The 16,937-nt window shown below is 38.7% G+C and overlaps 1 protein-coding gene across 2 annotated transcripts in view; it reads left to right on the top strand.

Moving 5' to 3' along the window:
- SPATA17 (spermatogenesis associated 17) overlaps positions 1-14,264 on the top strand; it is a 195,377-nt gene extending 181,113 nt beyond the window's left edge. For both annotated transcript variants that reach the window (XM_007126127.4, XM_028488339.2), the window contains 2 exons: positions 10,555-10,637; positions 14,117-14,264. In XM_007126127.4, coding sequence (XP_007126189.1) covers positions 10,555-10,635 — 81 coding nt within the window. In that variant the 3' untranslated portion in view covers positions 10,636-10,637; positions 14,117-14,264. The remainder of the gene's footprint in view (positions 1-10,554; positions 10,638-14,116) is intronic.
- The last annotated feature ends 2,673 nt before the right edge of the window (positions 14,265-16,937 follow it).

Genomic DNA, 16,937 nt, shown 5'->3' on the forward strand with positions numbered 1-16,937 from the left:
TTTCATTTATTGTGTTGTTCATCATTGTTTGTTTGCTCTTTAGTTCTTTTAGGTCCTTGTTAAACGTTTCTTGTATGTTCTCCATTCTATTTCCAAGATTTTGGATCATGTTTACTATCATTACTCTGAATTCTTTTTCAGGTAGACTGCCTATTTCCTCTTCATTTCTTTGGTCTGGTGGGTTGTTACTTTGTTCCTTCATCTGCTGTGTATTTCTCTTTTTTCTCATTTTGCTGTACTTACTGTGTTTGGGGTCTCATTTTCGCAGGCTGCAGGTTCATAGTTCCCATTGTTTTTGGTGTCTGCCCCCAATGGCTAAGGTTGGCTCAGTGGGTTTTGTAGGCTTTCTGGTAGAGGGGACTGGTGCCTGTGTTCTGGTGGATGAAGCTGGATCTTGTCTTTCTGGTGGGCAGGACTGCGTCCTGTGGTGTGTTTTTGGGTGTCTGTGAATTTACTATGATTTTAAGCAGCCTCTCTGCTAATGGGTAGGGTTGTGTTCCTATCATGCTAGTTGTTTGGCATGAGGTGTCTAGCCCTGGAGCTTGCTGGTCATTGAGTGGAGCTGGGTCTTAGCATTGAGATGGACATCTCTGGTAGGGCTCTCACTGATTGATATTACATGAGGCTGGGAGGTCTCTGGTGGTCCAATGTCCTGAACTCTGCTCTCCCACCTCAGAGGCTCAGGCCTGACACCCAGCTGGAGCACCAAGACCCTGTCAGCCACATGGTTCAGAAGAAAAGGGAGAAAAGAAAGAAAGAAAGAAAAAATAATAATAAAATAAATAAAGTCATTAAAGCAAAAAATGTTCTTAATTATTAAAATAAAAAAATTTAAAAAGTAATAAAAAAAAGAGAAGAGAGCAACCAAAACAATAAAGAAATCCACCAATGATAACAAGCGCTAAAAACTATACTAAGATAAACATAAAAATCAGAAACTAGTCAGTTGCAGACAGCAAACCCCAAGGCTACAGTTGCTCCCAAAGTCCACCCCCTCCGTTTTGATGATTCGTTGTCTATTCAGGTATTCCACAGATGCAGGTACATCAATTGATTGTGGGGATTTAATCCGCTGCTCCTGAGGCTGCTGGGAGAGATTTCCCTTTCTCTTCTTTGTTCACATAGCTCCTGGGGTTCAGCTTTGGATTTGGCCCCGCCTCTGCATGTAGGTCTTCTGAGGGCGTCTGTTCTTCTCTCAGACAGGACAGGGTTAAAGTAGCAGCTGATTGGGGGGTTCTGGCTCACTCAGGCCAGGGGGAGGGAAGGGTACGGAATGCAGGGCGAGCCTGTAGTGCCAGAGACCAGCATGACGTTGCAACAGCCTGAGGCCGCCATGTGTTCTCTGAGGGGAGTTGTCCCTGGATCACGGGACCCTGGCAGTGGCAGGCTGCACAGCCTCCCAGGAGGGGAGGTGTGGATAGTGACCTGTACTTGCACACAGGCTTCTTGGTGGCTGCAGCAGCAGCCTTAGCACTTCATGCCCATCTTTGGTGTCCGCGCTGAGAGCCATGGCTCACGCCCGTCTCTGGAACTCATTTAGGTAGTGCTGTTCAGAAACAATGGTCGCACCCCAGAAACAATGGTCTCGCGCCCCAGAAACAATGGTCTCTTGCCTCTTTGGCAGGTCCAGACTCTTTCCTGGACTCCCTCCCGGCTAGCTGTGGTGCACTAGCCCCCTTCAGGCTGTGTTCGCGCCGCCAACCCCTGTCCTCTCCCTGGGATCTGACCTCCAAAGCCCAAGCCTCAGCTCCCAGCCCCGGTCCGCCCCGGCAGGTGAGCAGACAAGCCTCTCAGGCTGGTGAGTGCTGGTCGGCACCGATCGTCTGTGCGGGAATCTCTCCGCTTTGCCCTCTGCACCCCTGTTGCTGTGCTCTCCTCCATGTCTCCGAAGCTTCCCCCGCACCCACCCCCTATCTCCACCAGTGAAGGGGCTTCCTAGTGGGTGAAAACTTTGCCTCCTTCACGGCTCCCTCCCAGAGGTGCAGATCCTGTCCCTATTCTTTTGTCTCTGTTTTTTCTTTTTTCTTTTGCCCTACCCAGGTACGTGGAGATTTTCTTGCCTTTTGGGAAGTCTGAGGTCTTCTGCCGGCATTCAGTAGGTGTTCTGTAGGAGTTGTTCCATGTGTAGATGTATTTTTGATGTATTTGTGTGGAGTAAGGTGATCTCTACTTCTTACTCCTCCGCCATCTTGAAGGTCTCTCTCATCTCTGTCTTTCAAATGAGGAAACAAGCACCCAGTCAGCTTGGCTCCAAAGCAATCCTGCCTCAGAATAGAAGTCATAAAGTTTTCAAACCACCCTTGCAAATACCCTCAGTGAGACTCTGACATAATTTAATATACAAATGAACTTGGTTTCCTTTCTAGGTTCAGACTGACTCTGCATTGTCAACTCAATGTCAGCTAAAAGTTGTTTCTTCTGAAACATATACAAATAGTTTAATTGAAAGAATACATAGTAAATCCTAAGTCTAGGGAATTGAGAAGAACACAAATAATAGAGAATGCTTTAGAATGTTTTCCTGAAAACTCATAGTGAACAGAAAGAAGAGAAAAACTCCTACAGCTCTTAGCCATTGCATGTATGTTCTTTTGTCGAAACAGTGGAGATGATCTTGCCATCACAGAATTTTCTACATGCAATGAAAGCAAAGTTGGATCATGCAGGAATAATGCCAGGTGATCTTTTAAAACTGCCTATGAACTGTTATTTATAGATTATGGAAAATCCCAAGCCCTAGCCAGACTTAACTATGGTCTCATTCAGGAAATATTTTCCTGTATTTAATCAGCTTAGAGTCGAATATATAAAAAATATCTTAAGCTGAACAATATGTGCATAACCTTTCATTTCCATCTTGTCCTTCTAATCTTGGAGGATTTGTCCACTATAGTGTATCAGCTCCATCCTGCTTACCAACATTGAAGCTGGTCATGAGTATCTGATGAAAAGCCTTAAATAACTAGATAAACAGTGCAGCTGCCAACCTAAAGTAATCCTACACTGAGGGGGTGAGTGGCCCAGGAAATTTGCTCTTTGTCATTTTGACTTGGGTTTGAAAATGGACCTGGGCTGCATTCCAGCTCAAAGAGCCATTCACTTCCAAAGAGTCCTAAATTGTCCCAAGGAGCTCATTTTGGCAGTGGATTATTTGTGTTTGGCTGGTCAAAAGCTAATAGCAAAAGCTGTCTGCTCTGGCACGCAAGGGCTATGGCAGCATTTAGAATTACATCCCCAGTGTTTTGTCTTGATGAGGTTATTTTTCAGGAAAGCTGTCCCCCACCCCCCCCATTTCAACTGAGGCTGCTGGGAGAGATTTCCCTTTCTCTTCTTTGTTCACATAGCTCCTGGGGTTCAGCTTTGGATTTGGCCCCGCCTCTGCATGTAGGTCTTCTGAGGGCGTCTGTTCTTCTCTCAGACAGGACAGGGTTAAAGTAGCAGCTGATTGGGGGGTTCTGGCTCACTCAGGCCAGGGGGAGGGAAGGGTACGGAATGCAGGGCGAGCCTGTAGTGCCAGAGACCAGCATGACGTTGCAACAGCCTGAGGCCGCCATGTGTTCTCTGAGGGGAGTTGTCCCTGGATCACGGGACCCTGGCAGTGGCAGGCTGCACAGCCTCCCAGGAGGGGAGGTGTGGATAGTGACCTGTACTTGCACACAGGCTTCTTGGTGGCTGCAGCAGCAGCCTTAGCACTTCATGCCCATCTTTGGTGTCCGCGCTGAGAGCCATGGCTCACGCCCGTCTCTGGAACTCATTTAGGTAGTGCTGTTCAGAAACAATGGTCGCACCCCAGAAACAATGGTCTCGCGCCCCAGAAACAATGGTCTCTTGCCTCTTTGGCAGGTCCAGACTCTTTCCTGGACTCCCTCCCGGCTAGCTGTGGTGCACTAGCCCCCTTCAGGCTGTGTTCGCGCCGCCAACCCCTGTCCTCTCCCTGGGATCTGACCTCCAAAGCCCAAGCCTCAGCTCCCAGCCCCGGTCCGCCCCGGCAGGTGAGCAGACAAGCCTCTCAGGCTGGTGAGTGCTGGTCGGCACCGATCGTCTGTGCGGGAATCTCTCCGCTTTGCCCTCTGCACCCCTGTTGCTGTGCTCTCCTCCATGTCTCCGAAGCTTCCCCCGCACCCACCCCCTATCTCCACCAGTGAAGGGGCTTCCTAGTGGGTGAAAACTTTGCCTCCTTCACGGCTCCCTCCCAGAGGTGCAGATCCTGTCCCTATTCTTTTGTCTCTGTTTTTTCTTTTTTCTTTTGCCCTACCCAGGTACGTGGAGATTTTCTTGCCTTTTGGGAAGTCTGAGGTCTTCTGCCGGCATTCAGTAGGTGTTCTGTAGGAGTTGTTCCATGTGTAGATGTATTTTTGATGTATTTGTGTGGAGTAAGGTGATCTCTACTTCTTACTCCTCCGCCATCTTGAAGGTCTCTCTCATCTCTGTCTTTCAAATGAGGAAACAAGCACCCAGTCAGCTTGGCTCCAAAGCAATCCTGCCTCAGAATAGAAGTCATAAAGTTTTCAAACCACCCTTGCAAATACCCTCAGTGAGACTCTGACATAATTTAATATACAAATGAACTTGGTTTCCTTTCTAGGTTCAGACTGACTCTGCATTGTCAACTCAATGTCAGCTAAAAGTTGTTTCTTCTGAAACATATACAAATAGTTTAATTGAAAGAATACATAGTAAATCCTAAGTCTAGGGAATTGAGAAGAACACAAATAATAGAGAATGCTTTAGAATGTTTTCCTGAAAACTCATAGTGAACAGAAAGAAGAGAAAAACTCCTACAGCTCTTAGCCATTGCATGTATGTTCTTTTGTCGAAACAGTGGAGATGATCTTGCCATCACAGAATTTTCTACATGCAATGAAAGCAAAGTTGGATCATGCAGGAATAATGCCAGGTGATCTTTTAAAACTGCCTATGAACTGTTATTTATAGATTATGGAAAATCCCAAGCCCTAGCCAGACTTAACTATGGTCTCATTCAGGAAATATTTTCCTGTATTTAATCAGCTTAGAGTCGAATATATAAAAAATATCTTAAGCTGAACAATATGTGCATAACCTTTCATTTCCATCTTGTCCTTCTAATCTTGGAGGATTTGTCCACTATAGTGTATCAGCTCCATCCTGCTTACCAACATTGAAGCTGGTCATGAGTATCTGATGAAAAGCCTTAAATAACTAGATAAACAGTGCAGCTGCCAACCTAAAGTAATCCTACACTGAGGGGGTGAGTGGCCCAGGAAATTTGCTCTTTGTCATTTTGACTTGGGTTTGAAAATGGACCTGGGCTGCATTCCAGCTCAAAGAGCCATTCACTTCCAAAGAGTCCTAAATTGTCCCAAGGAGCTCATTTTGGCAGTGGATTATTTGTGTTTGGCTGGTCAAAAGCTAATAGCAAAAGCTGTCTGCTCTGGCACGCAAGGGCTATGGCAGCATTTAGAATTACATCCCCAGTGTTTTGTCTTGATGAGGTTATTTTTCAGGAAAGCTGTCCCCCACCCCCCCCATTTCAAAAGTGACAACGTACAAGTGTCGTGCAGGTGGTTTTCTTGAGCTCATAAATAGCTTCCCATAACATGATGGCCTGTTTTTTCCTATAACATGTTGGCCAAGGAAGATTATAAACAAATGAGAACCAGCACCAGATTTTTTCCAAAACCAAAGCTGTCTTAATGGTGTGTTCACCTCTTCCTATACCAGAGGTAACAGTTATTGCTTGGCTAGGGCCAAGTAAGAAAGTAGGCTTTTAAATAAAATAAGAGTGATAAAGGATTTGTGAAAGATTTTCTATCAGGGGATGTAGAGTATAGGTACTTGAAGGGTCAATCCTTGCTTATCTACACCACTATAAATGCCTATTTTCTGACTCTTCCACTAGCCTGTGAGGGATCCTGGGAAGACACAGCTAAGTTTTGGTTACCTAGATAGTTGGAAGCTATCTAGCATAGTGCTGACACGCTATAGATGCTCAAATGTTAGTGGAATGCACAGGTTAAAGTATAACACAGAATTAATTGTTGCTTCATTCATTATATTAGAGGAGCCCAAAACTAAGTACACAAGAAGATCCAAAGGAATGAGGGAAGAAAATATAATTTCTATTTATTTTTACCTCATTTGTATATCATTGAACATTATATTTTACTATCACAGTGTTATACATATAGAATTTCAAGCAGATAACCAAAAATATATTGAGGATGCTTAAAATATTTTTACTGATGGAGGATACAATCAAGATCCTTTCAGTCCTGTTTCACTACATTATTGCACCATAATCAGTCTCTCATATGTGTCAATGGAATTTAATTTAACTTTTAAAAGCACATGTTGGATAGACTATGAATAGATTTTTACCCTTGAAGGAAAGATGGAGGAAAAAGCTAGTGCTAAGATGTTTTATCCTGTTTAATCCTCACACCAACCCTGTAAGGTTTCTCCATTTTATAGACGATGAAACAAAATGAGTCAGGAAGTGCTTCCTGTACATCTGTTTTCTGGAATAAATTATACAGAATTGGTATCATTTCTTCCTTTTTTGGTATAATTCACCAGTGAAGTCATCTGGGCCTGTTTTGGAAGGTTGCTAATTATTTATTCAACTTTTAAAATAGTTATAGGTGTATTTAGATTATTTCTCCTTGTTTGAGTTTTGATAGATTGTGACTTCCAAGAAATTAGTCCATTTCACCTAAGTTATCAAATTTATCAACAGTTGTTCAAAAAATTCCTTTATTATCCTTTTAATGTCCATGGGGTCAGTAGTGATGGTCCATCTTTCATTTCTGATATTTGTAATGTGTATCTTCTTTCTTTTTTCTTAGTCTGGTTAGATGTTTATCAATTTTATTGATCTTTTCAAAGAAACGGCTTTTGGTTTTGTTGATTTTTTTTTTCTATTGATTTCCTGTTTTCAATTTCTACTCTGATTTTATTTTCTTTGGCATATTTTGGATTTACTCTGCTCTTTTTCTAGTTACCTAAAGTGGAAGCTTAGATTAGTGATTGTAGATCTTTCTTCTTTTCTACTATATGCATTCAATGCTATAAATTTCCCTGTAGGCACTGCTTTTGCTGCATCCCACAAATTTTGCCAAGTTGTGTTTTAGTTTTCATTTACTTCAAATTTTTTTTTCTGGATGCTTCTTCTTTGACTATGTATTATTTAGTAGGGTATCATTTAATCTCCAAATATTTCAGGAATTTTAAACTATTTTTTTGTTATTACTTTTTAGTTTAATTCCATTGTGGTCTAAACACATACTTTGTATGATGTCTACTCTTTTGAAGTTGTTAAGGTATACTTCATGGCTCAGAATGTGGTCTGTCTTGGTGAATATTCCATGTGAGCTTGAGAAGAGTGTGTGGTTATTGTTGGATGAGGTAGTCTATAAATGTCAATTAGATCCAGTTGAGTGATAGTGCTGTTCAGTTCAATTGTATCCTTACTGACATTCTGCCTGCCAGATCTATCAGTTACTTACAAAGGGGTATTGAAGCCTCCAATTACAATAGTGAATTTGTCTACCTCTCCTTGCAGTTCTATTAGTTTTTACTTCATGTGTTTTGGTGCTCTGTTGTTAGGTACATACACATTAAGGACAGTTATGTTTTCTTTGAGAATTGACCCCTTTATCATGTAATGCCCATCTTTATTCCAGATTATTTTCCTTACTCTGAAGTCTGTTTTATCTGAAATTAATGTAGCTACTCCAACTTTCTTTTGCTTAATGTTAGATAGTATATCTTTTTCCATGCCTTTACTTTTTTTTTTTCATGCCTTTACTTTTCATCTGTTTGTGTTTTTTGACTAATCCAAGTCCACTTTCAAATAACACTATATTGTTTCATGGGTAGTTCAACTACCTTATAACAGATTATTCCCAACTCCTCCCTTCAATCCCTTATAATATTGCTGTCATTTATTTACCTTATCCATAAGCTATAATCACTGATTATATTGTTGTTATTATTATATTGAACAAGACAGTTATCTGTAAGATCAATTAAGATCTTTACCTTCATTTATTTCTTCTCTAATGTTCCTCATTTCATGTAGAGCTGAATTTCTAAAGTGTATCAGACAGAGAAAGACAAATGCTACATTGTATCATTTATATGCAGAATCTGAAAATAATACAAACAAATGTATATGCAAAACAGAAACAGACTTACAGATATAGAAAATAAACTACTGGTTACCAAAGGGGAGAGGGAAGAAGGGAGGGGCAAATTAGGGGTATGGGACTAAGAGTTACTAACCACTATGTATAAAATAGATAAACAACAAGGATATATTGTATAGCACAGGGAATTATAGCCATTATCTTATAATAATTTTTAATGGAGTATAGTCTGTAAAAATATACTGAATCACTATGCTGTACACCTGAAAGTAATATAATATTGCAAATCAACTATACTTCATTTTTTTTAAAAGACGAAGAAATTAGAAATAAAATTTTTAAATATCCAAAATGATTTATTATAGTAAAATTTTTTTTAAATGTAGTCAAAAATATCAAAAGTTTAAGATCATTTGCACAAAACAAACCTTTTCATTTACTTTTTTTTTTTTTTTTTTTTGTGGTACGCGGGCCTCTCACTGTTGTGGCCTCTCCCGTTGCGGAGCACAGGCTCCGGATGCGCAGGCTCAGCGGCCATGGCTCACGGGCCCAGCCGCTCCGCGGCACGTGGGATCTTCCCAGACCGGGGCACGAACCCGTGTCCCCTGCATCGGCAGGCAGACTCTCAACCACTGCGCCACCAGGGAAGCCCCTCATTTACGTTTTTGAAACCTAGATTATTGTTATACATATATATTTATAAAACTTAAACCATCCATAGTTCTAGTCTTCAGGGTTCATCAAGTGCCGACATTAAAAAATCACTATCATGCTTCTCACATATGCCTAACTTCATACATTCAAGTTTAAGAGTAATATGAATTACTTACTATTGCAAAATATTGCCGATAATGTCATGCGCCACTCTTGCAAACACTATGTTGATTCCTGAGTACCCCTAGAATCACAATTTCAAATAAAAAGAAAGCCAGAATATGGATTTCAGCACCACAAGAAAATAATACTTCATTATATAAAGTTCTGTTGCATTCATGCTATCCAAATGGAAGGATTTTATTTGAATTAATTAATTTGTCTTTTAACTACGCATTTTTGTCACACAAATTCTTTGTGTATTCGAAAGCAATGTCTGTTACAACCTCTTGTCCTTCATGTCACTTAAGCTTTGTCACTTTTGTTTCATAAACACAAAGCAACAAATGTGGGGCTTTTCCCTGGGGCCTGAATAGGCTTATTATTAAGCCCTGGGCTTATTCATAAAAGCAGATATTTAGGGTTGGGGCTCTGTTGTACGGGAGTGGAGAGCCAGATCCCTAGTGACAGAGGTTCTTGCATGTTCTTTAATACATTTATTTTCTGTGTGTTTGTAAGGTAGGAACCCTCTAAAGAGGTTGACCCTGGGCAGAGGTCCTTTCTTCCAAGGTTTTCTTAAGAAAAATAAAATTGTCCAAAATCATTTCCATTGAGGATAAGCCAGCTTTACAAAGGAGAAACATATACCTTTATATAGTCTGGCCATTTATTTATAGTATCCACTGTCGATTTAGTACTTTACCTCTTTAATGACTTTGCCTGTTTCACATGCATGAAAAGCATTCGTTTCTATCCTCAATCAAATGCTGCCTCTTTGGTTACCCAACAATAAATGATTTGTCCTCTCTTCCTTCTGAACTTCTTCAGCATTTGCTTGAATCACTCCTGTGATACTTACCACAGGTGGCCTTCTATTATAATTATTTGGGTATAACACCTTTCCTTTTTCATTCATTTAGTCAACAAATATTATTTTGCACAAAACAAGGTACCTACCTGTATGAAGCTTACCATCTCATGTGGGACACAAAATAAATATATAGTATCAAAGAATGGTAATTGCTATGAAGAAAATAGAGCCATTTAAAATAATAGAAAGTTTCAGGGGTACTATTTTATGTGCAGGTAGTGAGGGAGGTCTCTCTGAACAGGGATGTGATGAAGGGAAGGAATGAACCATGGGAATAACTGGAGACAAAGCTGGCTAGATGGAGGCATCTCTAAGTATAAAGACTGAGAGGCAGAGTGTTCAGTAAGCAGAGGTGTTGCTAGAGACGATTCAATGAGGGGAAATGTAGAAGAAAAATCATGTCAGAAAAGGAGCCAAGTGCACCATCACCAAGATCAAGGAGAAACATGTAGATTGTGAGCTCTGTGAAGACAGGTGGCTATGTCATTGTGTTGCTTAGAGCTTCTCCAGGCGGCCATCCACAGCTCATAAAAACTATGTGTTTAAGAAAGTGTCCCTATATCTGGCTTTCAACTGATAAAGCTTACCTGCTAATTTTGTTTTATTTGAGGGCATGATGGGAAATTTCAAGTGCAGTTAAATGATATCCATCTAGCAATTTAATATAATTTAAATTATAACAAAAATAACATAAGAAATCAGCATGACCTCTTTGGTAATTGTTGATCTTTTTCCTCCTAGGATTTCCAAACTGTATTGCCATCATTTGATCTCTTCTCAAAGTATGGAAAACTGTATTCAAAAGCTGGACAAATTGTATAAAGGTATGCATTTTTGCTAAAAGGTACTTCAAAAAATGCTATAGTAAATAACATAAAAAATCAAATGAGATTGATTTAACTATCAAGCATTTAAAAAAATGCTATAATAATATTTATATGTAATACAACTCCATATATTTCTTTCATTCTAGTCTAATGGTTTTCAACATTCAAAAATCATGGATTTTGTATTTCAAATCTCTTCTCCAAAATGAACTCAAAGTCGAACTGAAAACTACCTGAAGTACCCTTTCTCTTTAAATTAATTAATACAGTAAATAAATAGTTTTACATAATATAATGAGAAAGTATTGATGGTGTCCAAAAGCTAAAATATTTCTCATTACTGTATAGATACAGTATCGTTTAAAATACTATATTCAATATGTGTGTTACTTAAAGTGCAAGGTGCCTTTAGTGGATTCCAAATAAATAGCATCTTGGGTCTCTGATGACCAAAGTTTACAGACTAGAGAAGAACAGAGATACCCACATAAAATTCAAGATCACAAAATAAACTCTCAATGAATGCTGTATTTAATTGCTAAGGTGTTTTAGAGTAGAGAAGTGATTACAATCAAAGGGAGTCTATTAGGAGGTATTCTGATATCAGCCAAATTTAAAGGAGATATTGAATGAAGACAGAAAAGATCAGTACAATTGAAGGAAAAGAGGCAGGAATGAGAAATCAGGCTAGTTAATTCCCCAGGGTTCCTCCCACACCAAGAACCAGGGGAAAGCTCTGGTCCATTGGAAGGAACACAAAGTAGATGCAAGCAACTATGTTCCTTAGTTTAGTTAGTATTGCCTCTCCCACATTTATAACTTTGGATGCTCCAACTGGAAGTCAGTATGTTAAATGTAGATAGAAATGACCACCTTTTAACTCCTCCAAAGGAATATATGAGGGGAAATACGAAATACTCTGAGTTAATGGAGAAACATACATATAATGCTGAGTGGAATTACAGTTTCAAAGGTTTATAAAATAAGTACCATTACCCATTGGAGCATTTATCTAGTATTTGTGACTCACAGCATGAAGTAGTCTAAATAAAATTTTTCATATTTGTGTATGATTTCAGATTTTAATTCAAAGATACATCCTGTTCATAATGGCCAAAGGTTGAAAACAATTTGAATACTCATTAGTATATGTTAAGTTAAATAAATGCTAAGACACGTGAAATGCAATACTATGAAAACATTAAAAATGTTAACATAGATCTTTACCTATTAATTTGAAAAAATGTCTCCAATACATTTCTAAGAAAAGAAAGCTGGATTCAAAGGAAACTATGTAGTCTGATTCCATTAAAAAACATGTATATATGTGCATGTGTGTATGTGTGTGTGTACACACACATATACATAATGTGTATGTATGTATAAAAAAACACTTGTATGTGCTTATTTATGTATTACATATGTATGTATACATTCATATAAGGCAAAAATGTTACTGGTAGTTATCTCTCGATAGTGAGATTAGGGGTACATTTTGGGGGGATATTTCTTTATGGTCTCACTTTTTGAAATTTTTATCTAACCAGACAAAAGCAAATTGTTAAACAATAGGAACTACTTGCACTTCTCTACCAATTACAAAAACACCTTGACTTTATTCAATTCAATCATAATAATTCAGAGACAATTATCTTTTTTTCTAAAAACATCTTGACTTTATTCGATTCAATCATAATAATTCAGAGACAATTATCTTTTTTTCTGAAGACAAAATAATGACTTGCTAAATTATTTATAAGAAAGACAAGGATGAGTAACAAATGTTTCACGTTACTTTTAATTAAAAAGAGTGCACAATGCACAGATACAAATATGTGAGAGACATTTTAAAAAACTGTTTGCTCACTCTTCTCTTGGATGTTTAACTATTTTGTGAATTGAAAGTATTATCAAAATGTCATCTCCTCCTCTTAGAAAGGAAATTAATATCTAGCATTTAATTTTGGTAAATGAAGGGTAGCAGCTTTAGCTGATGCTCTCCTCTTAAGATTTAATTTCACCAAATACAACACAGTGCTTCTGCTTTTTGTAAAGAAGGCCGAGACAGGAACACTTGCACCAAAGTGTTTAATAAAGATGCCGTGGTAATTCTTAGAGTTATCTATTTGATTGCTTCATCTTCAAGGTAGTTCATCACTTTGCTATAATTCACCCGACATTGCCTCGTACACCCACACTACACTTGCCCGTCAGTCCGATTAGAAATAGTGATACCTTTATCAGATTAATCTTTCTTTCCTTTAGCATGTCTGAGTTTAGGATAAGCAGAGCCCACACCTACCCATTTTGATTAATGCACTAAGACTTCAGCCACTGAAATTGTACAGAGTGAATTAGATTTTAAACACACACGTATTTTAAAATCTACTCCCTGACTAGGGTAATATGATTCCTTTTAATTTCTTTAATTTTTCTGTATAACTACTCACTTTTGTAACCTTTGGTAGTTTCCCAAAGGCACCTTTGTTTAAATCAGAAGATGCTATATCCTGTCAGCTTGCGCTGCCATCTTTTCAGCTCCATTCATCTTTCCAGACAGAAGAGTCTCTTTAAAGATTAGAATGGAGAAAAATTAGCACCATAAGATGAAATCATTGGTTAGTCCAACATCAGTGTGAGTTTTCTTGCATTATGTGCTTCTCACTTTTTTCACATTCTTCTTTGCGATGGGCTTTGGCCCAGGCTATCATTCTGCTAAAAAGTGGTTCAGTTTTGAGGCCATATATGATTAGTTTTAATGGAATTATTTGTTATGCATGAAAAATAATGTACTTGCTTCCCCTTTTCATAGGAATTTGGCATAGGCATGACTCAAGTAGCCGAGAAAAAAAATAAAAATGAAAAATAAGTTTGGTTAGTACCTGAATTGGGAAAGGGGTGAAATTCCATTGTCTTTTTCCAGAGGAAATATGGTTTCAGCCACTGTGTAAGGAAAAGGAAGATACATGAGGGGAGGGTAATAATCAGGCATAGAAGCTACATATGTGCCTGTTAGGGTTACATTTTTAATTCAACAAGAAAAATTACTACACCTAGTTATTCAGTTTGGCACTAGGTGAATTTATAACCCTTTTCAGTTTAGTCGTAGTGAATTGGCAAGAAACACAACAGAAAGCAAAATATCTTTAGTATCTTTACCCTTTGACTAAAGATGATATAACAACGCACTTGCCTCTAGGAAGACATTCTGCTGTGTTCCCTTATGACTGAGGCAGGCTGGCTGAACACTGTGTCTGGTGGCACACACCAGCAATGTTGTTGACCAGGACCTGCAGCAGTGTAGACAGAGATCAGAGAAAAGGGTGATTCCAGCAGGGATAGAAATGAGTCAAATCAGAGGTGTACCATCCTGGACTCTTAACTGAGCTTAACTCTAAGTGAGGAATAGTTAGAGAATTTGAGAACTCATGTTATTGGGTTCTTTTTCTCCTTTCATTTTACTGTTTTGATTTTAGAAAACGAGACAAAATGTAAAAATGAGGTTATGGTGTGAAGTGTGTTGAATAGAAGACCCCACTGCCTGGAATCCTGGATTCTACTTTGATAGCTGCTGAACAACCTTGCCACAAGTTTCTCTAACATTTGAAGTATTTCCTATTCTCTCTCCCTTCTCTCTCTATCTCTCTCTCCTCCCCCTCCCCCCCTCTGTCCAAAGAAGAAACTGGAACCATCCCTGGTTCTTTAAAAACTCTACAGTTCTAAAAGGAAAATACAAATGAGGATCCTACAGAAAATACACTTAAACCATACTTATTATGATTCAATAAACTAATATTTTACAGCTGAATACTCATGAATTAATTACAGTGTAAAAAATATATATATATATATATGTATATATATATGGGGTGTGTGTGTAAGAACAGTGGGTCTTTTACCTCTGAGAATGTCTGTCACAGCCATGGCCACTGGTGACCAAAAGTGCCACAGATGAATACTCATGAATTAATTACAGTGTAAAAAAAAATATATATATATATATATGTATATATATATGGGGTGTGTGTGTAAGAACAGTGGGTCTTTTACCTCTGAGAATGTCTGTCACAGCCATGGCCACTGGTGACCAAAAGTGCCACAGATGGTTCCACTGAAGTGGCCATATTCTGACCCCGTCATCCTAGTCACACCAGTGTTGGGAGCCCAAGTGAAGGGCAGCTAGCGTGAAGAATGAGTGATGAATGGTTTGAAGAATGAATGGGGTAAAGTGGTATGGTATGAAAGCTCTGCTCTGAGGGAAACAGTGACTCGTCAGACCAGTTCGAACCCCCTTGGGATGTTGAACTTGAGACGCAGAGACACAGACCCCGGTGAGTGTGGCAGCAGAAACATAGACACCCTCAGACGGAGAAGACATTTGCAGGTCTCTACTGCAAAGAGGTCATCTGCTTGCAGGGTCTCTCCAGCTCATTGTATTCACTTAGTAAGTGGTTTCTGATTGAAAAACAAGTGCCTGACTGATTTGATTATGAAATTTTAGAGTATGCCTCCTAGCCCTTTGAATCTTTAATAACAATTCACAATCTGTTAGGTGTTTTGAAGATGCTGGGTGAGTATTTGTTAATTCTGACCTTAGCATGAACTTGTAAGACAATTACTGGAATTAGAAAGAGTCTGAACATTGCCCACTTCAAAGCTACATGACAAGTCGGTGATTCAGTCTGTGACCTTGCCTTCTCATTATGATAGTCTAAGCTAGATTTTTTTAAACTCTTTGGTATAATGAGGTATTATGTGAGAGGTTATGATTTGTGAAGCTTTATATGAAAAGATTCATTTTTAAAAATATCTTTAATGCTATTTTTTTAAAAAGTTAACATTCATTTAGAGCATTCATTCAATAACATTCATTCAATTTGGTGAATATGTTGGGAATTATAGTAAGTATAGGTTTGTAGAAAATTCAAATAAGTAATAAAGACTTTTTTAAAAAATAAGACAACATTTATTGCAAGGAGGAATTTGCTGCCATTTGGGGATAGGAGAATAGAAATAGAATAGGAAAATATTATTGGGTGTTATACAAAATAACAGAAGAAAGTTATGAATTACTTTATCTTGTAAAGTGTAAGGAGGTGAGTGGAAGTAGCTAGATTTAGAGCGGATCAGGATCCTTTGAAACATTATGCGTTACGTCTATACCAGATGTCAAAATGGACAATTCAACTCTCAAACTTCATTTACTCTGGAAACAACTGATGAAAAACAAAAACAAAAACCCAAGATGATGTTTTTGCTGAGTGGGGAGTATATAGCTTGGCCTCTTGTTATAACGGGTTCTAACTCTAACTAAGCCTAGTTTTGCTCTTCCCCGATTAGTTTTTTCTTTTTTTATAGGATGTATTACTTTATAGTAAGGGAATCGATAATTCCTGTTCTTTTCTAATAATAATCTTAGGAGACTGGACTCTTATTCTAATGCTGCTGCTAGGACTCACAATATTTTGGGAATTCATTCTTTTAAAATAACTTTCAGCATTAGATTATGAGCTATTGCATATAGTCTTAGTGCTTCAAAGTTACCTGTCCTGGAAATTCAGAAACAAAACTGTGAGTGACAGAAAATTGTGAATTGGCCTGCCACAGTCTGCAAGGTTCACATGTAGTGACCTACCTTCCTCTCCTCCCTTTCTCTCTCTCTCTCATGTTATATCACTACACCCAAGAAAAATAATCCCTGCTCTTGATATATTCTTGAGAACTGCAAAGTATTTCATGATTCAGAATGCCAGTTTTATCTTTCTCACTGTTACCCAAACCCGTGCATGACTCAGGTGCTCTGTAGCCAATCCGTGTAATGTATTTGTTTTTCACCACCGCACTCCCTGCTCCTCCCCCCACCCCGGCACACACATAAGTTCCTGATAACTATAGAGGGTATCCAGATGAGCGAAAAATGCCTTTGCATTGAGGAGAAAGAAGAATGAAATATGGACTCTTAGTAGAGAATATAATGGGGAAAGCAGTCTGTTGCTTCTTGAAAACTACTTAACTACATCAACTTATATACAATTTCTTTCCCGCATTCCCAATATGAGCTAATTCTGTATGAATATTGACCATTAAAACATCAAGAGCACTGTGGATGTTTAAAGGCATATACCTTGAGAGTATTCAGAACTGGACCCTCCAGTACTTCTGAAATCAAAATACTCATCAACTTTCGTGTAGTTAATCAGGTAATGCCTTTCTTTCCTGCTGGTCTCTAATTTCTTTGAGGGCAAATACTGTCTCTCTTGATAAATGCCCTCTATCCAACATCAGGCAGACCACCAA

Source organism: Physeter macrocephalus, chromosome 4 (genome assembly GCF_002837175.3).
Source record: "Physeter macrocephalus isolate SW-GA chromosome 4, ASM283717v5, whole genome shotgun sequence".
Taxonomy (NCBI): Eukaryota; Metazoa; Chordata; class Mammalia; order Artiodactyla; family Physeteridae; genus Physeter; species Physeter macrocephalus.